The 27,863-nt window shown below is 42.7% G+C and overlaps 1 protein-coding gene and 1 non-coding gene across 2 annotated transcripts in view; both read right to left on the bottom strand.

Moving 5' to 3' along the window:
• Nucleotides 1-14,126: 14,126 nt before the first annotated feature.
• The window catches only part of KLHL6 (kelch like family member 6), a 59,478-nt gene continuing 45,741 nt past the window's right edge, over nucleotides 14,127-27,863 (bottom strand). Inside the window, exons 5-7 of the mRNA XM_077754487.1 lie at nucleotides 21,601-21,803; nucleotides 19,818-20,031; nucleotides 14,127-18,297 (exon numbers count right to left, since the gene is read on the bottom strand). Coding sequence (XP_077610613.1) covers nucleotides 17,996-18,297; nucleotides 19,818-20,031; nucleotides 21,601-21,803 — 719 coding nt within the window. The 3' untranslated portion in view covers nucleotides 14,127-17,995. The remainder of the gene's footprint in view (nucleotides 18,298-19,817; nucleotides 20,032-21,600; nucleotides 21,804-27,863) is intronic.
• LOC144223788 (small nucleolar RNA U13) lies at nucleotides 20,986-21,089 on the bottom strand. The gene has a single exon (XR_013332830.1). It is a non-coding gene; the product is annotated as a small nucleolar RNA U13 (small nucleolar RNA).

Raw genomic sequence — 27,863 nt, 5'->3', positions numbered from 1 at the left:
TTTTTCCTTTTCCCCTGTTCTTGGACACCCAGCCAGGAGTGCCCGAGGAATGCCACACACATCCCACCTGGGGGAGAGGGTGCTGGGTGCTCATTTGTGCTTTGCCTTCAGCTTGCCTTTTGCTCCCTCATCACTGGCCAATGCTTAAAAACTTGCTCTCAAGGAATGGGGGGTGGGAGGGTGCTGACTTACAGTTTTTGCTGATTTCATTGGTGTAAATATTCCCACCAAGGCCAACTTCAAGCTGCTGAGATGAAGTCATTTAGCACTAGTGGAGCTGAGAAGAAATATATGCCATTGGCTCTCCTGAGATGGTCCTGACGCCAGCACACCTCTGCTCCCTCTTCAGTGAAACAGGAATAATGACTAGAACACATTCTTGCTCACAGAATTATTTTTACTTAATTCATTCATTCATTTTTTTCAATAAGCATTTATGGAGAATCTATGTCAAAGCACTGTGCTAGGTACTGGGTATGAAAGAGTTCAGTGTCAGGATTGTGGCTCAAATAAAATAATGTACACCAAGAAAAAACTCCACCTTTTTTAATCCTTAAAATGCTATACAAATATAAATTAATTTGAAATAGGTTTAATCACATGGGTTTACAAAGGACTTCAAGTTCTCTGTCCAAAAGGGCTGTGTCTATGAAGAGATGAAGAGCTATTTTATAATTATTAGCATAATGAGATATTGAAGAAAAATAGATCTAGTGAAACTTTAATCATTTATTTATATCCTACCCACTTCCCAAAAGCATTTGAAGTAGTTTATTACGTAAAAAAAATAGGTTAGAAATATAAGACTGATACTCTTTCTAGAAAACTCAAAAGACTCCACCAAAAAATTGCTGGAACTAATACATGAATTTAGCAAAGTTGCAGGATATAAAATCAACATGCAGAAATCTGTTGCGTTTCTACACACCAAAACAGCAGAAAAAGAAATCAAAGTATTGATCTCATGTGTAATTGCACCAAAAACAATTAGATATCTAGGAATAAACCTAGCCAAAGAAATAAGACATCTGTCTGAAAACTAAAGAACACTTATAAAAGAAATTGAAGAGGACACAAAGAAATGGAAAAGCATTCTATGATCATGGATTGGAAGAACAAACATGTTAAAATGTTTGTTCTAACTAAAACTTCCCAAAGCAATCTACACATTTAATGCAATTCCTATCCAAATGCCACCAGCATTTTTCACAGAGCTAGAACAAGCAATTCTAAAATTTGTATGGAACCACAAAAGACCCTGAATAACCAAAGCAATCCCAAAAAAGAAAAACAAAACTGGAGGCATCACGATTCCAGATTTCAAGCTATATTATAAAGCTATAGTTATCAAGACAATAAGATACTGGCACAAAAAACAGATGCATAGATCAATGGAACAGAATAGAGAACCCAGAAACAACCCACAGCTATATGGTCCACTAATCTTTGACAAAGCAGGAAAAAATATCCAATGGGAAGAAAAAAACAGTCTCTTTAACAAATAGTGTTGGGAAAACTGGACGATGACATGCAGAAGAATGAAACTGGACCACTTTCTTATACCATACACAAGAGTAAATTCAAAGTGGATGAAAGACCTAATGTAAGACAGAAAATCATCAAAATCCTAGAGGAGAAAACAGGCAGCAACCTCTTTGATCTCAACCACAACAACTTCTTACTAGACAAATTGCTGGAGACAAGGGAGAAAAAAGCAAAAATGAACTATTGGGTTTCATCAAGATAAAAAGCTTCTTCACAGCAAAGGAAACAATCAACAAAACTAAAAGGCAACTGATGGAATGAGAAAAGATATTTGCAAATGACATATCAGATAAAGGGTTAGTATCCAAAATCTATAAAGAATGTATCAAACTCAACATCCAGAAAACAAATAACCTAGTTAAGAAATGGGCAAAGGACATGAATAGACACTTTTCTAAAGACATCCTGATGGCTAACAGACACACGAAAAGATGCTCAACATTACTCATCAGGAAAATACAAATCAAAACCGTGATAAGTTAGCACCTCACACCTGTCAGAATGCTAAAATTAACAATTAAAGAAACAACAGTATTGGCAAAGATGCAGAAAAAGGGGAACCTTCTTGCACTGTTGGTGGGAATGCAAACTGTTGGTGCACTGTTGATGGGAATGCACCCACTCTAGAGAACAGTAGAGTTTCCTCAAAAAACTAAAAATAGAACTATCCTATAATTCACCAATTGCACTACTAGGTATTTACCCAAAGGATACAAAAATACAGATTTGAAGGGGTACATGCACCCCAATGTTTATAGCAGCATTATCAACAATAGCTAAACGATGGAGGGAGCCCATATCTCTATTGGCTGATGAATGGATAAAGAAGGTGTGGTATATATACAAAATAGAATATTACTCGACCATCAAAAAGAATGAAATCTTGACATTGGGAATAAGGTAGATGGAGCTAGAGTGTATTATGCTAAGTGAAGTCAGCCAGAGAAAGATAAGTATCATATAATTTCACTCATATGTGGAATTTAAGAAACAAAACAGATGAACTTATGGGAAAGGGGTAAAAAGAGGAGAGAGGGAAACAAACCACAAAAGACTTTTAATGATAGAGAACAATCTGAGGGTTGATGGAGGGTTGTGAGTGGGCAGATGGGCTAAATGGGTGATGCGCATCAAGGAGGCCACCTATTGGAATGAGCACTGGGTGTTGTATGTAAGTGATGAATCACTGAAGTCTACTCCTGAAACCAATATTGCATTGTGTTAACTAAAATTTAAATTAAAAAAAGAAAAAAGAAATAGACCAAGTCCAATGATCACAAAGGCAGAAAATGAGACACAAAAAGACAGAAGGAGCAAGTGAGCAAAACTTTCAACTGTGAGCCCCCTAAAAACAGGGAAGTGTTTATATTCATCAGCTTTTTAAATTAATGCCTAAAAAATCATTGGTTTCAACATGATCACTGTATGGGTCTGTAGTGTCCATGTTGCTACCGTGTACAATGGGACTCAGAACATGGTGCACGTACCATGTTCTGAGAATGTATTGTGTAATTACGGAACACCTAATCAAAACAGAAGAAAGATGTAGAACAAAGAATATCTTCTCCTAAGTCAGAGCTCTCAGGGCCCATCCTGTGCTTAGTGAAAAGGGCTCCTGGAGAGTTGCCCAAATGAATCTCCTGCACCTTCCCCTGGGCATCAAGTCTACACTGTAGCCCAGCAGGATAACCATCTTCTTCATCTGGGATCCCCCCAGCCCCCTCACTCCCCAGCAGCGTGGTTCACACAAAGGCCTGCATGTAGTCAGAACTCCTAGACCCTGCTCATGTTTCCTTCTTCCTGGAACAGCCCTGTCTTCCTGGCCAAGCCCTCACCTCTTACAGAGGACAGTTCAGATTTCACTGACTCCAGAACATCTCCAGCCCATGTTGATTCCCCTTCTTCTTGCTGTCCTGGTGCACTTTCCAGTTACACACCAGCTATTTAGCCACTTGAGGATGTGAGTGAATTGACTGTCTTAAAAGCGTTGCTTCATTTCTTGTAGAAATGAAAAGTGAGGTGTGATTCGGCCAAAGACCACATGGTAAAAATATTTTAGAAATAGAAACACTTCTATAGAATCAGTGTAGACTGGGAAGGGATCATAAAAACAGTCTATCCCAGCTCTTTGACACATAACGAAACTGAGACTCAGAAAAAAAGTGACCAGCTCAAGGTTTTTCAATAGGTTAATAACAGAATTGAAACCACAGTCTAGGGAATCTAGGTATTTTATAACACCAGCTTCATTTTGTATTTCATTGAACAGCCAGTAAATCGGACTTCAGATATACACCAACACAGGCCCCAAACATCACGATTAGAGAAAAGAACAGTGAAATCAATGAGTCAGGACATCTTGATTTCCACTCCAACTTTCCAAAGCCTTAGTCATGTAACAAATCACTTCATAGTCCTGAACCTTTTCTCAAAACTCCGCTCAAACAGCACACACTTAACATAGTCAGCATCCACCCCTGACTACTAGCCAAATTAGATGTCCCTCCAGCTCCTGTAAAATATTGTGTAAATATCACTATCACCGTCTCACTCTACATTGTCATAATTTTTCCTCATCTCACCTGTTAGGATAAGAACTTACTAAAGCTGGGAGTGTGTCTAGTTCATGGTTCTATCTTAAATACCTATAAGTATGCATGGCTCATAGCAGGAAATCAATAATATTTGGTGAATGATTTGTATTATTTTAGATCAGGAAACAAGATCAAGTCTGTGGTACTGATTTTGGTTGAATTTGTTAAAGAGGCAGCTTGACTGAAGGCTGGGATTGGAACTGAACATTTGAGGATGGTTAGAATAGAAGAGATGTGGAAAACTGTGACATAACACTGGCCTCAGTCAAGATTTTATTTAAAAATATTTTTTAATGTTTGCTTATTCTTGAGAGAGAGACAGTGTGTGAGTAGGGGAGGGGCAGAGAGAGAGAGGGAGACACAGAATCTGAAGCAGGCTCCAGGCTCCTAGCTGTCAGCACAGAGTCCAATTCAGGGCTCAAAGCCACAAACCATGAGATCATGATCTGAGGCGAGTTGGCCGTTTAACCAACTGAACCACCCAGGCGTCCCTAAGCCTCCAACTTTTGATTTCAACTCAGGTCATGATCTCTCCAGTGTGAGTTTCAGACCTGCGATGGGCTCTGTGCGGACAGCATGAAGCCTACCTGAGATTCTCAGTCTCCCTCTCTCTGCCCCTCCCCTACTTGTCTGTGTGCGTCCACATGTGCTCTCTCTCTCTCTCTCTCTCTTTCTCTCTCTCTCTCAAAAATAAATAAATGTATTTTTAAAGGAGTGGAGAGCCTGGGTGACTCAGTCAGTTAAGCAGCCAACTTCAGCTCAGGTCATGATCTCGTGGTCCGTGGGTTTGAGCCCTGGGTCAAGGCTCTGTGCTGACAGCTCAGAGCCTGGATCCTGCTTCAGATTCTGTCTCCTATGTCCTTTAAAAAGTTGTGCATAAATTGTTTACCTTTATTTTCTGAAAAGAAAAAAAATTAGATGGAGCCAAAATAAAAATAGTTTCCTCACTTTAAACCTGTGTGGGAGAGCAGCCTCTGAGCTACTGATATCTAGTGTGGTCCCATCCCACCATCTAGTGGACAATTAGGGAAAACCCAAATTTAGAGGAAAGTAATCTGGCCCTGATGTTTGTTTCAATTAATTCACTGAAAATGTGTTTCCTAAATTTTTTTGATGTTTATTTATTTTGGGGAGAGAGACACAGAGTGTGAGCAGGGGAGGGCAGAAAGACGTACACAGAGTCTGAAACAGTCCCCAGGCTCTGAGCTATCAGCACAGATCCAACCCAACAAATGGTGAGATCATGACCTGAGCGGAAGTCAGACGCTTAATGGACTGAGCCACCCAGGCACCCCTGAAGATGATCAAGATAATTTAGATTTCCTATTATGTTCACTAGTTAAGAGATTTTATTCAGTTAGTTAAAGCAAATCGACAGTGCCAGTATTTAAACACTAAGCCCAAACACTGAATTTCCTGTGGCACAGTGATGAAGTAGGTCTGCTTAGGAAACAGAGAACACTCCCCAGCTCTTACCAGCATGAATTTTCATGCCTCACCATTCTCATTCATCTGGTCCTTCTCCTTCAACACACTTGGTGTTTATTGTGGCGTGCAGACTGGGGGTGCCCCCAGAGACTGGGGTTATGTCTCCCCTATGGACTGCTAGACAGACACTGCAGGATCAGAGTCATTCCGTTAATTTTCCAAGAATGCAACCATCCTTTGTAACCAGGATAAATGCTTGGCAAGGGCCCATGTTCTTGGTTTGTTGGTGTGTGTGTGTGTGTGCGCGCGTGCATGCGCCTGAGTGTGCTTTTCCTTTCCTTTTATTATTAAGGCTGTTCATGACAAACATAACCAGCTTCCTCCAGTGGGTGTTTATGAATATTTCCTTTTTGTCTAGGATGAAAACAATAGCAGCCTCATCTCCCCCCAAAACTCAGTAATGGCAGCGCGCCTGAAGTATCCTGAGTGGTCCTGAGACTCTCTAGTTAGTGTGGCTGTAATTACGACTAACAATAATCATAGCCTGTACTATTTTTGAGTTCCCAGGTGCTCTATGTTATATACATTTTTGCTAATCCTCACACCAGCCCTGCAAAATAGGTAGTATCACCCTCATCTTAGAGATAAACTGATGTTCAGAGAGGTTGAGTGGCTTACCCAAGATCACACAGCTAGTGAGTAAGTGGTAAAGTCAGAACTGCGCTCAGGTCTCACTGACTCCAAAGCCCCTTCTCCTACAAATGGGCAGTGGGCCTTTCCTTTATTCATTCATGTGAACTGCCAGACCCTGGGCCCAAGATTCTAGGGTCCCCCAGTGCTGTCACCCCTATACTACCTAAGACTTAGTACCTAAGACCCCTAAAAGCCCATGACCAACGGGTCCAGGAGGAAGGGATTAAATATGCAAATGACAAAGATATAGCAAAACTCAGCCTGTGAGCTGCACTTTTGTCCCCAAACTTCCAGCTTTGACTGAAGGACGTCGGGCTCAGATCATGCTCTCGCAGTTGGTGAGATCAAGCCTCACGTCACTCTGACAGCACAAGGCCTGCTTGGGACTCTCCCTCCCCCCTCTCTCTGTCCCTCCCCACCTGGTCCTCTCTCTCACTCTCAAAATAAATAAACTGAAAAACAAGGAATGAAACATTGATGCATGTTACCACATACGTGAACCTTGAAAACAAAAAGCCGGCCAGAACGTATTGTATCATTCCATATATTCCATATACATGAAACGTCCGAGAGTAGGCAAACATGGAGGCAGAAGTAGAATAGTGGCTGCTTAGGGCTGGGCATGGGACAGGGAATGACTGCAAAGGGGCATGGAGTTTCTTTTGGGGGTGATGGAAATATTCTACAATCAGATTTTGGCGATGTTTGCACAGCTCTGTAGATGGACTAAAAGCCACTGAATTGTACATTTACATCTGGTGAATTTTGTCCCATCTAATTAATATCTCAACAAAGCTGTTTAAAAAAAGAAAAGAAAGAAATTAATGTACTGACACACACAACAACGATGATGAATCTCGATAATCGCTAAGGCAAAGAAGCCAGACAAAAAAGAGTACAAGTTGTATGACTTCATTTATATAAAGTTCTAGAAGATGCAAACTGATCTATACTGACAGAAACAGATCACAGGTTGCCTGTACAGGGGTGATGGAGAGATGGGGATGAGTGAGAGGGAGGGATTCCCAAGGGGCAGGAGAACCTTCGAGTTCTATTATCTTGTTTGTAATGATAGTTTCATGAAGGTATACATTCATCAAAACATCAAATAGTACACTTTTTTTAAGATTTAAAAAAAATAATCTCTGCATTCAACGTAGATCTCGAACCCACAACCCTGAGATCAGGAGTTGCACACTCCACCGACTGAGCCAGCCGGGTGCCCCCAAATAGTACATGTTAGACATGTACAGTTTGTTGTATGCCAATTACATCTCAACTAGGCTTTTCTAAGGAATGACTTCAAGATAATAATGCTATGATTTGGAACTGAAACGAAAAGTTCCCATTTCCAGAAAAGCAAGGAAATCGAGCATTGGGACATAAGTTTTATATTAGGGAAATCAATATTCATTAGAGGGAGATTGACCACAATCCCACATTTTCTTGCAGAGCAACAAGCAACAGCTGTAAAACACCTAAGGAAATGATGCTCTGTTATGCTTTAGCACTGAGAATAGGTGCTAATGATTGCTGATTTTAGGCTAAGGAACACAAGTGAAGGGAGGGTAAACAGCCAATTCTCTGAAGACAGAGAAAAGAAATTTCAAAGCAAAGAAGAGTTGATGTGAGCCATCAGTGTGAAATTCTGCCACTAAAGTACTGTAACATCTTTCCTTTGTTAGAGTCATCTAAAATAAAGAGGCATCTTACAATCAATATTGTGTTAGATTCATTGACTTCAGGCCGTGGTTGCTCTGGGACCTCGTTCTGAGGCAGAGGGCCGGGTAGGGAACTAGAAGGACAGGACAGAGCCTTGGGGCTTGGCATTTCCCACCAGGCCTTTCCTTTTAAGACAAGAAAGCCTGAGAGTCCTTGGCTCTGCCCCATCACCACGTTGTAACTAAGGAATTCATTACCATATTCCGCCCCCATGTGGACACCTTTTAAAAGTGCAGTCCTCCCTCCAGCAGGGAGATTCGTCAGGGCTGGAAGTCAACTTAGAGTCATCTCCAATCCCTTGTTATTTTGTTAGATGTCTCTGGCTTTGCACAGGTCACATAGTGAGTTAGCCATAAGTATTTCTAGATTTTTCAGGGTGACTCTAGAATTGTGACATGCATGATCAAAATCCTCAAATCAAACAATCATGGAATTACATGGGTCCCATGTCATCACTGCTTTCAGTAAGGCCCCTCCTCGCAAGCAGCAGTGGGCACAGCAGAAGCATCACCAGCTTGGGAGACTCACAGACCTGTGTCCAGCCCTGACCCTAAGACGTTACTCAACACCTCTAAGCCTCGGTTTTCAAGTCCATAAAGCACCAATATACTTCAAAGAGTCGGTGCAAGGATTAAACAACATAGTATATGTCAGAGGCTGTAAGTTCAAATGCCTCTGAGGTCAAACAGGTCAGTGGAGTCTGGTAAACTAGAGGGCACAGCCCCTTTCTAAGGAGAACATCCCCTGTTCTGTTCCAGCCACTTGCTATGGGCCTAGTGTTGCCATTTAAAAAAAAAAAAAAAAAGTTTATTTATTTTTGAGAGAGAAAGAGAGAGAGAGTGGGGAAGGGGCAGAGAGAGGGGGTGACAGAGGATTCAAAGTGGGCTCTGTACTGACAGCAGAGGGCCAGATGCTGGGCTCGAACTCATGAACCGAGAGATCATGACCTGAGCTGAAGTCGGACGCTTAACCGACTGAGCCGCCCAGGCGCCCCCCCAGTATTGCCAATTTTTAAAAATATTGCATAGTCCTAACAAAAGATATCAGTGGTATTTATTGTTCAACCTCTAATGTGTGTACAGTGTCTGGGAGGTGATCAACTATGGTGATGGTAATTGTTGTGGTGGAAACTTCACAGGACCCGTCCCCATACATTATTTCTGCCAGGTGACAGAGTCTATGCAAGATGCTGTGTTTACAAGGGCCAGTGAACCCCAGCCCCTATGACAGCTCCCCTCGGGAATCAGGGAGGCTGTGTGACCACACTGGAACCCAGTCTAATGCACAGGATCTCCAGCCTTGGTTCCTACTGAAGATTCCACCACCTTCTGGGAAGACACAATCTCTAAAGTTAATGCTTTTAGCATCTAATTTCTAGCTGGCATCAGGATTGCCACACATTTTACAGAGACTTTTTTAAAATAGATTGTTGGTTTGCACTTAACCACTAAGGATTTTTATTTGTTTTTAAACATGCTGAATCATAGTCTGCATTGTTTTCGGCTAATAATAAGAGGTTTCAAATATCATCTAGGCTTCCTGGGTGTCACTGACTTTAAAAGTTCCTACTTCCATCCCCCTTGACCTGCACCACCAATATCACCAGTGGTCTTCTTACCAGGATGCCACGCTTGAGTCCTGCTATTTCTGTTTATGCAGGGAATGATAAAGATCTTAGTTATTTGAGTGGCTTTCCCCAAGCCCCCCTCCCCCCCCCGCTCGTGTAATGAGGCATTTGGGAGGGGCCAGCCCAGCCCACCTTGATGTGGGTGCACAGAGCAGTATCAGAAGGACCAAGGATTTGGAGAAAGAGCATAATGTTTGTTGAGTTCACGAAAACCTTGCATTCAGGAGATCCTAGCTACTAATTGTCACCGTAAACGCAGCAGAATTGAACGTGTAAGCCACAAGCTTGGGTGTGTAACATTTGTGATCTTTAGAATTTCTAAACTTAGTTTGTGACCTATCATCCCACCCTGATATATACAAAGTGCTTACAGTGGTCTTGAGACTCCTTATCATCACTCAGAATTCATTCGAACCACACAGACTTTTTACTGTTCCTTGTAGACACTGAGCCTCCTGACTCAGCCTTTGCACCGGCTGTTCCCTCTGTTTGGAACACGCTTCCTCCAAATATTCACAGGCCTCACTGTTTCTCTTCACTCAAATTCCTACATAACTGTCTCTCTCAGAATGTACATCTGCTAACCCTGTTTAAAGTAGCATGTATACCCTTTACCCTGCTTTTCTAGCATTTATCACTACTTGGCATATTTATATACTTGTTTGGTTGTGGCCTGTCTTTCTTCACTAGAACCATAGCTCTTGAGAGGAGCAGCTTTGTTTTATTTGTGGATGTGGAACGTAGTGCCTAGAATTGTGCCTGGCACATAGTAGGTGCTCAAAAAACATTTCCTGCATTGTTTCGCAAAGACCAACCCCATTACTTCCTCCATCGATGTCTATTTATGATTCAGCCAGAACAAAGCCTAACGTATTGTTTTCCTCCAGGTTTCTAGGGTGACATTTTCTGGGAATGCAACATTCTACCAGGATGTACTTTGATAATGAAAAACTCCAGCATTCCTTCCTAGACTGGTTTTGTCACTGTCCCGGTCTCTTTGACTATTTCTGGCTGTGTGCCATGTTTCTGGGAAATTACACAATAGATGTTTCCATGACTATCTTTTTGTTACAAAAGAATAGACTATTACCTGCAAATGTCTGTCTCCTGGGTTTCTCTGTGCACTCAAGATTTTTCCCTCTGGTATCTGCTGTTAAGTGTTAAACCAAGGGTTTGCCAACCTCCTCTTCCCTCGCCCCTGCCCTGTCTTTGTCTAGGTTTATGCCCAGACACCTTGTATTTTTCAGATGTGGCTTGTTGTGACTTGCGCCTCACGCGTAGATGATGAAATTACCTTAATAAGTTGTGAACAGCATTTTAAGAGACAATAGAATAGGGGCGCCTGGGTGGCTCAGTCAGTTAAGCATCTGACTCTTGATTTCAGCTCAGGTCATGATCTCATGGTTTGTGAATTCAAGCCCCGTATTGGGCTTGCAATGACAGCACAGAGCCTGCTTGGGATTCTCTCCCTCTCTTTGCCCTTCCCCTGCTCCCTCTTTCTCTCTCTCTCAAAATAAATAAATAAAACTTTAAAAAATGGAACAGAGGGGCACCTGCGTGGCTCAGCTGGTTGAGTATCTGCCCCTTGATTTCGGCTCAGGTCATGATATCACAGTTCATGGGGTTGAGCCCCATGTCAGGCTCTGCACTAACAGCATGACGCCTGCTTGAGCTCCTCTCTCTCTCTCTCTCTCTCAAAATAAATAAATAAAACTTAAAAATAGAGTAGAAAATATTAAAAATGTTTCCTCTTTGAAACTGTGGGACATAGTCCAAAAAGTCTGAGAACACCACTCTGGCTTATATACACTGAAAAAACTTTTAGCATTATTTTTCTCTTTAGTTGTCTTTAGAATATTCTAAAAGGAGAGATTTGGGCACTCCTGGCCTCACAGTGGGCTTGTGTTAAGTTGTAGAAAATGAACAGCCCCCTTTTAAAATATCCCCACCAGCAGTATGAGTGGTGGGCACACCTATTCCTTTAATTGTATCTGTTTCATGAAGCAAATATACCTGGGTCACTAAAAATGGCAAAAATTCTCTGCGTGAACATTCCATTTAAACTCCTGCACTAACAGACTTGCTCAACCCCAGCATGGCTGCCTAAGAACAGACAGCCCTCCTTTTGTGTTTCTGCCCGGAAAAGCTCAAGACTGTCAAAAGAATTTAACCATCTGTTCTAACCAACACCTGATGATAGCTCCCTGACCTCCCTTTCTTAGAGCATTTACTAAAAGGGTTTAGGATTGTAAACCCTTTCTCTGTCCCTTTGAGATGTATATGTATGTATCTCTTACAGCCCAGAAGTGTCATTCTCAAGGACCTGATAAGGCATCCTTTGAATGTAACTATCAGGAAGTACAGCCTCTGTCTGCCTGTGTCTGTAGGAAGATAGAACCCTAAGTTCAACACCGCCAGCCAGCAGACACAACAGGGCTCATCACATTCACTGACCAACGCCTTGTAATGTTTCACATCCTGGCCTCTACTTCAGTGCCCACCAGCTCCCCATCCCCTCCCCCTTCTCAATCTTCCCTTTAAAGCACTTACTCAGCTGTGCACAAATCAGAATGGGGCTCAGCTCCTTCTCTACTGTCAGTAGTTACTGGATAAAACCTGTTTTTTCCACTTTAACTATGTCCAGCTTTATCATTGACAACACGTACACACACGCGCGCACACACGCGCGCACACACACACACATACACACACACACACACACACACACACACACCGCTCCTAAGGATAACACTGCTTCTCAAGGACAGCTGAATTCTGGCATCCTCATTATCCAGAGCGTTGCCCCTTCTTGTGCTTATTTCCTGGTATCATCTCTAAGTTGTCGGTGAAGTCATATTCCACTGTTCCAGCCTGGTCTGCGATTTCCTTTAGGAAATTCAGAGCCATGTATAGGATGCTTTCCTTGTAAGGACAACAGTTGGGGCTAAGAGATCCAATTCTCTGTCCCCACAGGGAGTTTCTCCATCCACTGCCAAACTTGGAGGAACCGGGTTAGTTTTACTAAGGGAAAAGGAAAGTTTCCTTACTCACAAGCCTTAATATGTAGCCAGGAAGTCTCATATCTTCTTTTGCTCTTTCTCCAAACTTCAGAAATCAGGAGACCCTTAGTGACGCTTTGGTGCTGGGACAGCTACAGGTCAACAACACAAGAAGGATAATGAGGTTTCTATGCGTGGAGACCCCAGGGGACACAGCAGGTTAGGGACCAGATGGATGACCGGATGGGGCAGGTATGGGTGTCTAGGTAGCCCGCCATGCAGGAACCACAACGAAGGAGCCATCAGAGCACGCAAGAAGGAAAGGAGGATCCCTAGGTGTTAGAAACAAATATGGAAGTGGAAACCAGAGTGACTGATAATCAGGCAGGCTGATACTGGGCAGCTTGGGAGTGGATGGGACCTGACCCAAATCAGTCCCTAGCACCGAGGGGACAGACGATGGGACATGAGCCATAGAAGGCAAGGGAGAACTGAGATCCTATATGAAGGCCACATCTCCAGTGAAAAGGGGGCTGGCCCAGAGGATGCCGCACACCAACAGAGAGCGCCAAGAGCCGGGAGAGGGGCCAAGGAGAGCCGGGTGCATGCCAGGCCCTGGCCAGGCTGCCCAGGCATCAGATTACCACTCACTTCGATCCAGCAGGGGGACTGGAGGGCTCGGCAGTGAGCTTAAGGTCAAAACCCCATTTCAACTCACAGCTGGTGCACTGGTTGTCAGATCTATTGCCCAGGATTAACTCCAGAACACTTCCCACCGGTGAGATGGGGCTATGCTTCCCAAGGTTTTCCACCCAGGGTCCCCAGAGCAGAGGAGCCAGCACCTCTATTTCCCGGTAGGCCCACGAGGAATTCTATAAAGCTATTCATGTGACCCCACCTTTCTTTAAAACCTCAGATTCTCCTTTTCAGTGATAGAGGATCTTTGTATTGTAATCCCAAAGAAACTGAATTGATGACAAATTCTCCAGTGGCTGAAAACTACAGCTCACTGTCTCTTATGCCAAGTTCCACATGCCCTGATTTGAGACACACAGTTGGTTAAGGCTCCAGAAACAACACAGTGACATTGGTGAAGGCAGGATTGAGAGTCAGAGCAGAAATCAGAAGCCTAGAAGGGGGCTCTGGTAAGAAGGGGTAAGGCAGGCAAAACAAGAGTCATAGAGTTTGCAGGTGGGTTGGTAAAAAGCATGCTCAAAGAGGCAACAAGACTTTAAGGAGGGAAAAGCCGTCTAATCTTTGCCATTCTACCCATAGACTACCTCAAATCAATTCTACCCTATGATTTTATCGAAACCCTCTTGAACCAACTGAAATGTTTTAAATATCCACCTCCTAAATTAATTTCTAGTCTGATACCACTAATTCATATCAGTCAAAACAAGCAAAAAAATTCACATATTGATTGTATATAACATAATCTGATCCATTCCACACACATTTTTAAATAAATACAAACTTTATTTGTATACTTATGTATAAACAATATCCTTAGTTTGATCATTAAAAAAATACAGATTCATATAACCCAAATGCTTGAAGGACTTAGTCAACTAAATGTTGCTATTTTTACCTATAAATATGAAAATTCAGCCTGCCAAAACTGGTTTTGCAATAGCCATATTTGAGATATTTGTGGATTTCCATGAAGGTTGACTCTTCAGATTATGAGATCTAATACAACACTCAAATCAGATATTAAGGGAAAAAACGATTTTGCACCCCCAAGTTAGAAACTTACGTAAGAAATTCCAGTGGCAATTGCCCACTTTGAAAATTCTAACGAGTACTTTTCTTTTTCAAAATCAAATAGGATACATAAATAACAAGAGTACCTCAAGTGCTTTTATAAATAGCAAAGCTATACTTTCACAGCTTCAAGCAAATGACATTTGTATTTCCCTGAGAGCTTAGTTGGAGTTCAAGGGCAATATGTGAGTGTGTGAGTGTCTATGTGTTTCCTGAAGCCACTGATTGCAGAATGTGGGGAACGCTAAGATAAGAACATGTATCTGTTGATATTCAGGTGAGCTTAGCTCCCCGCCCATTTCAGATCAGTGTGGGAACTTGGGTCCCTTAACCTCTCCTACAATTTCCAGCCCAGCAGAGCCTCTGGGCCTCATTCTAAATGCAATAAAATAGGAGACCCTGCCAAGCAGCTCAGAGGCCCCCCAACAAGTGGGGCTGGCTGCCAGTCCTGCTCTCATTTATGCCTCTCTTCTCCTGGAACCCACTTCCCCGAAACCCCTGTTCCTTATTCTCCCCTTACCCTTCTTGAGAATGGAGTCATGCTCACAAACTCTAGGGACCATGATAACACTTTCTAGACCTGTATCCTTAAACCTGACCTCTTCTACCTCCTCCTACCTCCTCCTTTTCCTCCCGGCCAGGGGTGCTCTGCTCATTCACATGACCGGTTTCAAGATCCAGTCGGCTACACCAGGATGTCCCACATGCCCTGCATCAGTCCCAGAGCCCTTTGCCTCCAGCTCATCTGGCACCAACCTGCCTCATCCCCCTGATGGTGGTATGGGTACGACAATTACACAAACTAGACTTCTGATTCACTGTTTATCTGTAAATGGAAATTAGATTTTAAGAGCTTCCATCCCTGGCTAGTGCCTAGAAGCTTAAATCCTGATATGCTTATAAACTTTCCTTGAATTGGTTGAACTCTTCTCTCCTTAAAACTACTGGCTGGCAGCCTTAACTGCAGGATTCTGTGTTGTCTTAACAGGTGTACCTGTCTGCCAACCTATGTCATTATTGAAGATCTCTCTTGAGGGCCAGGCATCTGAGATTTTACAGTTCACTTGCATATCTGGTGACATTAAAATTACATAGAATCTGGGGCACCTGTGTGGCTCAGTGGGTTAAGCATCTGACTTTGGCTCAGGTCACGATCTCATGGTTTATGGGTTCGAGCCCCACATCAGGCTCTGTGCTGACAGTTCAGAGCCTGGAGCCTGCTTCGGATTCTGTGTCTCCCTCTTTCTCTGCCCCTACCCCACCCATGCTCTATCTCTCTCTGTCTCAAAAATAAATAAACATTTTTTTTAAATGACATAGAATCCTTTCCTTGACTTCATTTATGTATTCTGAACTAGTCTTGAAACTTGGGTCCTGCAATTAGAAGCAGATTTATAACACAGAGATCCTGAATTCTTACTTTCCCTGAGTAGGGCTGATCCACTGATGGGCACAAAATTTGTCAATTGCTCTTATCAAAAGTCCTCCATGACAAGGAGCATTCTTTTTCTGAGGGGATCTCTCTGCAAATGCCACTGATGTTGTCATTGATAGCCTTTATGGAAGTTCTTCCCTAAAATCACCTTTGGAAAATGATTCCTCCTACAGCTCATAAATGGTTTCTGAAGACGATCTCAAAGGAAGTCAAATATGTAAGCAATGGCCACATCATTGATCTAAGAGTACAGCTTCCCAAGAAGACCACTGAGAGGGCAATAAAGACATGGATGTAACCTCATAACTTTGCAGACATATCATTTTTCTCTAACTGGATCAAAAGAAAAATTATAATGTTGACTTGTGGCCTGTTTATCTGTTTGCTGAATGTTTCAGGGAGTGGTTATCTTACTCATTGGTGTCCCCAAGGCTTGACAAACAGAAAGAACTCTTTGGATGTTTGCTAAATTGAACTAGATTAAATTGTTTCTGTTGAAAGCTTTGTTAAGGTTATTAGTGCTCAGGAGTAAGTACATCACTTACTATAATGTGTTCTAAATGTCCCTAGATATGTTTGTATTTTCTTATCTTATCGTTTGTAGCAGGGAGCTGAACTGTCACACCTGATTCTAAGGCACAGAGCTTTTCACACACCAACATGGGTTTATATTTATCCCCAATGATCTAAGCATACACAGAAATCTCATGTGTAATGTTCCGAGTCCTTTTTTCTTTATCAGCTTTGAACTTTGGCTTCTTCTAACCATAACTTTTCTATGAAAACTCAACTCACTATAAACTCTAATATCTCTACTTCCCAAACTGTTCCAGAAGTACAAGCACAATATGCTGCATCTGACATGAAATAAAACTCTGTTAAAGAGATTTGAAATCATATGATGAAAATAAAACACATTGGGTAATGCAGTTACTATGTTGCTATCATTGTTGTTGCTTTTTAAGTACAGCACATGAAACAGGATCTCTTAATCTGTTTCCCCAACTTGGGGATTAGAATGAATTTCCAGTGAGCTCATTTGAAAGCTCTATCAGAGTGAAGGACAGACTCCATTCCTTGAGTCAAAACTGTGCCCAACTGAACCAAAAACCGAATAGTAGGGCTTAAAAGGATCCTGAAAACTAAGGTTCCAGGAAGGTGGGGCTCAGGGACATGGACTCAAATCACAGTCTAAAAAGTAGAAAATATACTGTCAAGAAGAGTCAGCCATTCTTGCGGTGGCCAGCAGTGTAGGGGTGCTTACATTAAAGACACAACAAAACAAAACAAAAGAAAACAAAACAACAGTATTCTGAGTCTCTGGAAAACTCTTTTCAACATTGCAATACAAGTGTCGGACATGAAGAGTCCAGGGCACTGGACGGTGCTGAAGGTACAATTCTGTCTGGCAATAACAGTTCTAGTCCAAAATGCACCTCGGTGATCATGAAAAAATAGAGGTTTTGATGGGTGAGAAGTCTTTTATCTCTTTCAAAGCATATAGGTCACCCCAGACCCATCTCCCGGTCCTGTCAGATGCAACATTTGAAACACTCTTAACAAGGAGCCCAAGGCTCTAACACCAAGGATGCCATATGGTTTAAATATAAGAAAAAACAAAAAACAAAAAACTATTTCCCTGCCTTGCTGAGTGAATCCTTTAGCAAACTTGTCAGAACAAAAACTGAGCCCATTTTAGTTTGTTGTTTCCTACTTGGAAATAGGCAGCCAGAATCAGCACTGACCTTGACATTGAAAAGACCTGAGGTTAGCCTCTTGGCTTCCTACTTATAACCTGGGTGACCGGGGGCAAAGCACTTGGCCTCCCTGAAACTCAGTTTTCTCACCTGTAAAACAGAAGTGATAATGTCCAGTGACCAGGTCATTGTGATGGCTAAATGAATTGGTACACAAAAGTGCTTGGCACATAACCTGGCATGGGACAAGTGTGTCCTGAATGTTACAGATTACTCTTCTTCCCTCCTGAGGTAGGTCGCACAAACATTCCTGGCTGGTGTCCTGAAGGTGTGACTTCCAAAAGGAGCCCCCATGTGGAGCCGCGGGGAACCCAGGTGTATGGCCTGTAGCTCAAGCCCAGCCTGCTGTCTGAAGCGGGACGAACCCAGGAGACAGGTGAGGAGGGAGGTCTCCCGGGGCCCCGTCCAGCGCCCCTCGCCGTCCGCAGTCACACCGACACGGCTCCGGGCACGATCCTCCGGATGTGTGTGTAAGACTTCCTGATGGTGACGCTGCCATGGTGCGAGACCCCCCGGGGCAGGACGCACTCCTCCGTCAGTTTCTGGGCCTCCGGGTCCCAGCACAGCACCGTGGCGATGACCTCGTTCTTTTCGTCCCGCCCCCCAGTGATGTAGAGGCGGTTGTTGCAGGGCGCGATGCCGCAGCTGGCCCTCTCGTGGCTGAGCTGGGTCACCAGGCACCAGCTGTCTTCCAGGGGACTGTAGGCGTAAAGCGCTCTCATGGCCCCTCCTGAAGAGGAAGGGAAACACGGTGGGCATCTCACTGTTTTTCTGGTTTTTTTCCCCTTTAACCACAAAAATTCTACTTCTGCTAGATCAAATCTACCCTCTTGCCAATGGAAAGAGGAGATTCGTGGCTCTCCAGAAAGCTCAAATGGATACTAGGAAAAGCACGTCTCATGCTGGAAACACTTCACAAAGCCCCTTAAACTCTGCTGTCAGGCACTAATCAGGATCTCAAGGACGATTGTCTTCACGTGGTGCCAAAATGTACCCTAAGACTGCTCCCTGAAATACCACCTGGTACAGCTGGTGCATTCAGCTCATGACCCCAGCTCTGCCACATTTTTATTGAAACCATATGCACTGAGACCGCAGTGGTTATACGACATCAAAAGGATCATGCTCATAAAGCACCTGCAGAAGGCCTGTACAGAAGTTATCAGTACATGGCAGTGACTAGAGGTGGTGGCATCTATTTGTAGACTGAGCATGACCTGGGACGCCAGCCCTTTACCCATCTGAAGATGAGCTTTGAAGTCATGAGGCTGACCATAACACACTGGAAACCTGAAGCAAGAGAGAGAAGGGGTTTTTCCTTAATCTGTTCCTGTATTCTGCCTCCGGGAAGCCTTCTCTGATTGGCTCTGGTTTGCTGAAGTTACATATCTTTGGCATCTCCTTAATCAGTAATTCTCAGTCCTTGGCTGCACACGAAAATCACCTGCACATTAGAAACACCTTGCACTGTGGGGGCGCTTGGGTGGCTCATTCTGTTAAGCATCCGACTTCAGCTCAGGTAACGATCTTGAGGTTCACGAGTTCAAGCTCTGCGTCAGGTTCTGTGGTGACAGCTCAGGGCCTCGTGCCTGCTTTGGATTCTGTGTCTCCCTCTCTCTCTGCCTCTCCCCTGCTTGTATTCTCTCTCTCTCTCTCAAAAATAAATAAAACATTTAAAAAAATAAAAAGAAACACCTTCCACTATAGACATGCATCCTCCCTCTCATTCTGATATAATTGCATATTTTTGTAAAAAGCTCCACAGGTGATTCTAATGAGTAGTTGGTATTGAGATCCATCATCTTTAACAATTACATGCCAACTGTGGTGTGGCTAGTCAGGCTTTCTTTGTGGCTAAATGCATCTTTTCAGAGCCCCAAAGCAAATGGAAAGAGTAAAATTCCCATGAACACAAAATAAGAAGTAATGATAGCTACCATTCACTGGTCACTTACTGTGTAAGTTTCAATGTTCATACATTTGCGAATGTTTACAACACACGTTGTTCCTGTAGCAGCATCTGGCGCCTCCACTGAGCCCTACTGTCAGTCTATTTTGTATGTCCCCTGAACATGAGCTGTCTCTGTGTCCAGTACGGCAAGGCCTGGACCAATCCCTTCTCTTCCTTTTCAACCTCACCCACATCACCCGGGAATCCATGTGAGTTCCCAGGAGGGCCTTATCTGATCTACCTGCATGGCTGCATGGGTGGGGGACCTCAGATAAATAAGGTGCCATTCATTTACTTACCAACAACATAGATGCGGTCCCGGAAACTGACTGCATTGATGCATTTAGCCTCCACCGGCATGGACGACTTTAAACTCCATTTATTGGTCGAAGGGTCATAACACTGAGTCTTGTCTGTGGCCAGTTTCCCATTGGGCCCGCCCCCAATCACATAGAGCTTCTTCTTATGGCTGGTAGCTGCGAAGGAACTGACGTGGACAAGAAGGGGTGCTGCCTGTGAAGGTAGAGGGCATCAGGAGAAGCTGTCAGTCACACAGCTCCAGACTGCCCCCAGATTGCTGCACTGGCTCACAGGACACAGGCCAGGAGCTCGAGAACACAAGCCTGGGAGTCCTTTGCCTGAAGTCACAAGGTCTGTGGGCTTGACTCCCCTTGAAACACGAGGTCAAAGCACTCATTTCCCACCCTCCCTGCAGGCTCCGACAGGCTAGAACAGGTTCCAGTGTTGGATGTTTCCAGCCTGTTTCTCCCAGAGTCCAGCTACCAGGGGAGGGAAGGTGTACATAGGAAAAAGTGTTTATACAGATGAAACTAGCCACTATTAGAGGAAACTACTTTCTCAGACATGCATATTTCTATCCATTCATGTGTTCCTTCATTCAAAAAATATTAACTGAGTGCCAACGATGTGCCACTGTCCTTATTGCATATAAGCAATATATGGGATAAGGTGGCCATAGGTAAGCAGACTCCCACTCTGGGGCAGCATGAAAATTTCGGTATTTAGCCAGACCTGTGCTTCTACCCTGTGAACACCAGGGTACTCAAGGAGACTTCCAAGAGCTTCTTGCCCTTTAACATGGCCCTCTTGGGTCATAGAGCAACTATGTCATGGCACTTACAAGTTGAGAAGATCTAGGGACACTCCTATAAATATTAAGGGCTATAGAGCAGTTTTCAGGTTGACAGGTCTAGGCTAGACGCCATGATGACCTAGCTACCTTTGCTTGTGCCTCTGATGACCATGTTTTACACTCCCCAAACTGGAACATACTCTGACATATAGTCTCATAAGGAGAAAGAAAATTTGTAATTGAGAATAACCTGGAAATACAGGAAGTGAGACTGCTTTACTTTTATTATTGTTGTTGTTGTTATTGTTGTTGTGGTTGTTATTGTAAGGACATTTAACATGAGATCTACTCTCTTAAGAATTTTTTTTTTTTCACATCAGACAGGTAATGTGCCAGGGTCTTAACAAGGTTTGAGGGAGGCACATGTCACATGATGGTATGAAGACCCAATCATCACACTTATGAACTACAAAAGAAATTTCTTAACAAATGTTTAAACATAAAACGCAGTATTGCTATCTGCAAGCACAATGTTGTATGGCAGATCTCCAGGGCTTATTCACCTAGCATGATTACAAGGGCTAACTTCTAGCCACTACCAAATGACTCTGGCTCAGTAAACAGTGTGGCAAAGGGAGGCCTGTATGCCCACTGTGGAAACAACATAGGCAGATGGTATCTGGGGAGACAGACTCTAATCTAAGACATGCGGACTGAGATTAGAACCAAGCCTCCCCTCTACACCTGGGGTTCTTGCCAGGATAGACAAGTGCCCACGCAGAGCTTCCCCATCTGGAAGGAAGTTGTTTCTCTGACCTGATCAGCAATGCTGTAGCAATGGCTCCTATTAAGAGGGAAGCTTGGAGACCCCAAAAATGTTCTCAGTGGGAGCAGAGAGATCAGAAAGCCATAACCTACACTGGCATATACTTTTTTTTAAAACTTTGAAGTAATAATACAAAATTACTCATAGAAATAATCTGCTATACCTCTGACCAGCAGTTATGGAAGGGATCATAGGTCTCCACATTGTTGATCCTCTGTAAGCCGTCAAAACCTCCAATCACATAGACTTTGCCACCTAAAACCACCATCTTATGCCTCCAGCGGCCTATGTTCAAATACTCAATTTGAATCCATTTGTTGATTGAAGAATTATATTTCCAAACATCATGCTGTGTCTCTTTGCCACCTAGAAGAGATACAGAGCATTTAAGAAACCACCAGATGTGAGAGTGCCTTGGTGACTTAGTTGGTTAAGCATCTGACTTCACCTCAAGTCGTGATATCACTGTCCGTGAGTTCAAGCCCCTTGTCGGGCTCTGTGCTGACAGTTCAGAGCCTGGAGCCTGCTTCACTTTTTGTGTCTCCTTCCCTCTTTCTGCCCCTCCCCTGCTTGCACTTTCTCTCTCTTGTGGTAGGGTCCCCTCCCTAAGAAAGAAAGAAAAAAATAAAAAAGAATATCTCAAGGCAACCTTGCTATTCTTGTATGTGACGACATCCCTCACGACCTTGTAACATGAGACCACGTTAATCAGACTGCATGTTTGTGTGTTACCATTTTGGGGAGACAAAGAAGTAAAAAATATATAAAAAGCCATGCCACGTGGTGTTCAGTTCTTTGGGTATGAACCCTACTGAGCAACACCGGCTGGAATAAAATTACTTCCTGGAAAGAAAAGCCTCGGTGTCACGACTCTGTGTGAGAATCCTGCTACACTCAAAATAAATAAGCTTTAAAAAAGAAAAGAAACCACCAGATGTGTCAGAAATATAGCCTCTCCCATAATTTCCCATAGTCCTTAAGTGCTATATCCCTGGGCCAGTCGCCCTCCCAAACAAAAGAAATCGTGAAGGTGTGAGTGGTCTGGATGAGAAACCGAGCCAACATAGGGGAATAGAGAAAACCAGTGTGAGGCTGGGGTGAATCGTGTACCAGACTGTGCCATGTGTCACATCTGTGCTGTGAGAGTTCAGAGAAGAGAAGAGGTGGCTGAGTGAGTTGGGTCCAGAGAAGTCTCCAGGAAAGTGGCACCCAAGTCCACCAGGGTGGATGGGGGCCAGCGGCCGCCTGGACTCAGGGTCTGTGTAGCCAAGAGGCAGGAAGTAAGGCAGGATAGGTAAGGTTGGACAACTGCCGTGGGCATAGTAGTACCTTGACCAGCAGGCTAATTAGAAAGCACCTTAAATTCTGCTTGTTTCTTTATTTAGACAAATATAAACCTGGGAAAATCACCAAGAAATCTTACAAAATTGTCTTGGTTCAAATCTCCGATCTATATAAAAAAACGTTAAATGGGGTTTGTCCTACTGTTAAATAGTTTTATTATAAAAGAATAAGATGCTCACAATAGATAATATGAGAATGAGATGGTAAACATATTTTTCAAGACAACCCTCTTAATAAATAGAAAATACATAATTCAGTTAGGGAAAGACACCAAGAAAAAGGAGAACTGACTTTTGGGGGACTTTAATAAAATTTTTTAACAGGTTTGTGTTTCTATTCCCCATCAGCACAGAGTATCACCAACTACTTAAAGCAAAACACGTACTTTTCAGGGGCACCTAGGTGGCTCAATCAGTTAAGCATCCAACTCTGGATTTCAGCTCAGGTCATGATCTCACAGTTCGTGGGTTTGAGACCCACTTTGAGCCCTGCACTGAGAGCATAGAGCCTGCTTGGAATTCTCTCTCTCCTTCCCTCTATCTGCCCCTCTTCTGATCTCTCTCTCTCTCTCTCTCAAATAAATAAATAATTTAAAAAGATGTACTTCTCAGACTTATAAATGTGCACTCCTGGGGTAATGTGTATCACGGGATGATGCTCTATTTCCTGGGTAAATGTTTCTCTAGGGTAGAGCCCAGAAGTGAGATATCTAACGGAAAGGCATGCACACCTTGAATTTTTATAGGTATCGCCAAAGAGCCTTCCAGAGATGTCCTGGTTGACCTTTCCCTATACCCCACTCATAGCATTTATTAACAGTGTTTTTGGTTTGTGGAGGCTGATGGAGAAAAATAACACCATAGTCTGTTTTTTCCTGGATGCGAGGAAGACTGAGCTTCTTCCTCTTCTATGAAGTTTCTGTTCATATAGTTTAACCATTTTTCCTTGGGTTGTGTGCCTTTTAGAGGTCTCTGTTCAAAACACTGTGTGTGATATTGATCCCATTGAAGTAGTGTCAAAAGTTATAAAATAACTATGTGCTTTCAAAGAAATGTAGTTTTATTTCAAGATGTAAAGGAAGACCTGATTGAGTGGGAAGCACGACATGTGCATAGGTGACATAGACGAGAGGACAGGTTATTATAGAGATGCCAACCCTCCCCAAGCTCATCAATATATTCAGTGCCTTCAGGACTTTTCAGGGAACTTGAAGACATCACTCTAAGTTTCATTTGGAAGAGGGGCACCTGGGTGGCTCAGTCGGTTAAGCCTCTGACTATTGCTCAGGTCATGATCACAAGGTTAGTGGGTTCAAGCCCTGCGTCGGGCTCTGTGCTGACAGCTAGCTCCGAGCCTGGAGCCTGCTTCAGATTCTGTGTCTCCCTCTCTCCCTGACCTTCCCCTGCTTACACGATCTCTCTCTCTCAGAAATAAATAAAACATTGAAAAAAATTTAAATTTCATTTGGATGAGTAAATTTGGGAAAATGTCTGAGAAACTTTTGAAAAAAATAAACAAGGAGGCTTTTGCTAGCAAATATCAAAATATATTAAAAAGCTATGATAATAAAAGCAATGTGGTACCAGCATAAGATGAGACAAACTGACCAATGAAAAACAAGAGTATGGAACAGACTGAAAGACAGAGGATCATTAAATACATGGTATTAGAACAACTATTTAGGGAAAAATTAAGTTAGTCTTCTTTCACATTACAGTTAAAATAAAATTCAAAAGTAAATGGTATAAAAGTAACTGGAGTATATATAGGAGATGCTGATGATCTTGGGGTGAGGAGGGGCTTTCTAAGTATGACACAAAATGCAGACTCACATAGGAAAGAAAGTTACTATATAAAATGTAAATCGAAGTTCAAAGATAACCATAGTCCGAGAGAAACTTTGCAATACAAATAGCAAAGGATATATAATAAGAACTCCAAAAAATTACTAAAAAGACAAACAACCAATAGAAAAACAAAGGGTAGGAATAGATAATTTTTAAAAATAAAGTTAGCTAATAAATATATGAAAATATACTAACATCATTAATGATCTAAGAATGTAAATATAAACATTCTAGGCTATAAAAAATGTAATTGATAATAAAAAATGTCAGCAAGGATGAAGAAAATAGGCCTTGTCATTCAACTTTGGTTGAACTATAAATTGGTACCCATTTAGCAATATCTATAAAAATTCTAAGTTGATATCTTATGACCACCTCCAGGAATCTCTCCAAACAGCAGCACAAGTTCATAAATATAGTATTTAAATGCCATTGCAGCATTTTTTTCAGGGGGAAAATAAAAGCTGAAAAAACTGCATTTCATTCATTCAATAAGACTTCCCAGAAGCTGGTAGAAAGAATACTAGCAATAACAACAAATAACACTGCTGAGCTCTCCTATGTGCTTGGGATTGTGCTGTGCTTTACACGTATTAGGTCACTTAATCCACATGACAGATCCCTTATGTCAACATGTGATGATGTCCAAGAGACTGTTATTTGAAGCATAAGTTTCTCTGTATAAGTTAACTGTGTATAACAAGCATGGCTTCATGTATTGCTTGTGTCATTTTTTAAATTTTATTTTAGAGAGAGAAAGAGAGTGCATGTGAAAGCTGGGGAGAGGAGCAGGAGGGAGAGAAAGCGAATCTTACGCAGGCTCCATGCTCAGCAAAGAGATGTCAAGGGGCTCAATCCCATGAGCCTGGGATCATGCCCTGAGCCAAAACCAAAAGTCAGATGCTCAACCGAATGAGCCACCCAAGCGCCCCCAGTGTCACTTTTAAATAGACAACAAGTCTAAGTGAGGGGAGGTACAAGTTATAGAACAACACGTACGGTGTGTGTGACAAAGACTGACTATGATTCCCAAACCTGTCTTTTCCTCCTGGGCACACAGCTCAACTACATTTCCTAGCCCACTGCTTGGGGGGCTGGGAGTGCAGGGGTGGGGGCACGTGGCTAGTTCTTGCCAACAGAATGTGAGTAGACTGATGCCTCACGTCCAGGCTGAGGCTGCTATGAGCAAGTATGCCTTCTCAACTCGTTCAGTGTCTCCTTCTTCCTGTAATGCATCAACCTTGAAGACCACTTGTGGAAAACAGCAGCATCATAAGATGCAAAAGCCTAGGTCCCTGAATGACTGAGTGAAGGAGGTCCACTCCCCCCAGTGCCCACAGACTATTCCATAATTCACTGAGATTTAGTGTTTGTTACAGCAACTAGCATTACTTACTCTAAGCCAATATAAATTTATTTTTGTAAAAAAGTTAAAACATATAGGATTTTAATAGCACAGAGAAACTGCCATATTCTACTTTCCACTCTGTATTATTTGAATCTTCTACAACAATCAAAAAAATATTTCTACAAGATAAAATAAAATTATAATCTAATCTATGGTATTAACATACCCAGAGAAGAACTGACCTGCTCTTGACTTCGGAGGAAAACAGTTCTGGGAAGGGGTTCTTCCCCAAACAAGTTCAGATTAGAGAAATCTTCCAAGAGAGGACAAGGGATGCTTTTCTCCTCCCTTGGGGCCCACAGAAGAGCTTGGTGACTTTTGATGTCATGGGAAGAGGATGAGACTCACATAACCTGGGTTGGAACCCTGCCTGTCATTTACCAAGGTATGACCTGTCTTTAGGTACATTCCATAATCTTTCAGAGCCTCCGTTTTCTCCATTTGTAACCTGGAGATTAAAATCACCTATCTTACAGAGTTGATATGCGAGGCAAATGATTAAATGCCACCAAATTATAAATTCATCTACTGTGCTGTTAAAATGGTACAGACTTTGTCATTTAATAAATATTTATTAAGAATTTACTATGTAGCCAGGCACAGTACTAGGTACTGGCAATACAGTATTGACTCTTATATAACTTAAGGACTAATGGGAGTCAGGCATAGTGTAACTGTAAATAATTAAGCAATAACTCAGAGAAATGAGGGGTGCCAGGGTAGCTCAGTCAGTTGAGCATCTGACTCTTGATTTCAGCTTGAGGTCGTGATCCCAGGGTTGTGGTATCAAGCCCTGCAAAGGGCTCCTTGCTGAATGTGGAGTGTGCTTGGGATTCTCTCTCTCTCTCTCTCTCTCTCTCTTTCTCCCCTACTCTTGCTCTCTTTCTATCTCTGTCTAAAATAAAAAAAGAAAGAAAGAAGTGTGAAATGAAAAAGTACTATGTTCCAGTGAAGCATCTAAAAGTATGACAATAAATTTGAGCTGAGGTTCAGGTTTAGGGAGAAGAGCAGACATTTTTATTTTTTTATTTTTTTTAAATAGTTTATCATCAAGTTGGTTTACATATAACGCCCAGTGCTCATCCCGACAAGTGCCCTCCTCCATGCTCATCACCCCCTTTGACTGCCCCCCCACCCCCATCAATCCTCAGTTTGTTCTCAGCATTCAAGAGTCTCTCATGGTTTGCCTCCCTCCCTCTCCCCAACTATTTTTCCCCTTCTTCTCCCCCACGGTCCTCCATTAAGTTCCTCCTAATCCTCCTATATGTGCAAACATATGGTAGCTGTCCTTCTCTGCCTGACTTATTTCACTCAGCATAACACCCTCAAGGTCCATCCATGTTGCTACACATGGCCAGATTTCATTCTTTCTCATTGCCATGTAGTATTCCATTGTATAGATAAACCACATCTTCTTGATCCATTTATCAGTTGATGGACATTTAGGCTGTTTCCATGATTTGGTTATTGTTGAAAGTGTTGCTATGAACATCGGGGTCCATGTACCCCTATGCATCAGCACTCCTGTATCCCTTGGATAAATTCCCAGCAGTGCTATTGCTGGGTCATAGGGGAGTTCTATTGTTAATTTTTTGAGGAATCTCCACACTGTTTTCCAGAGGGGCTGCACCAGTTTACATCCACACCAACAGTGTAGGAGGGTGCCCGTTTCTCCACAACCTCGCCAGCATCTACAGTTCTCTGATAGAGCAGACATTTTTATTCATTACTATATTCCCAGCACCCAGCTTAGTGTCCTACTCCTATACCAAACACCAAATAAACTCTAGTATCACTTTCCTTCTTCCTTTTCCATGAAGGACTGGA

The sequence above is a fragment of the Crocuta crocuta genome, unplaced genomic scaffold (genome assembly GCF_008692635.1).
Source record: "Crocuta crocuta isolate KB4526 unplaced genomic scaffold, BGI_CrCroc_1.0 scaffold70, whole genome shotgun sequence".
Lineage (NCBI taxonomy): Eukaryota > Metazoa > Chordata > Mammalia > Carnivora > Hyaenidae > Crocuta > Crocuta crocuta.
Note: the sequence above shows the minus strand (reverse complement) of the source record. Positions and strands in the feature narration are given on the sequence as shown.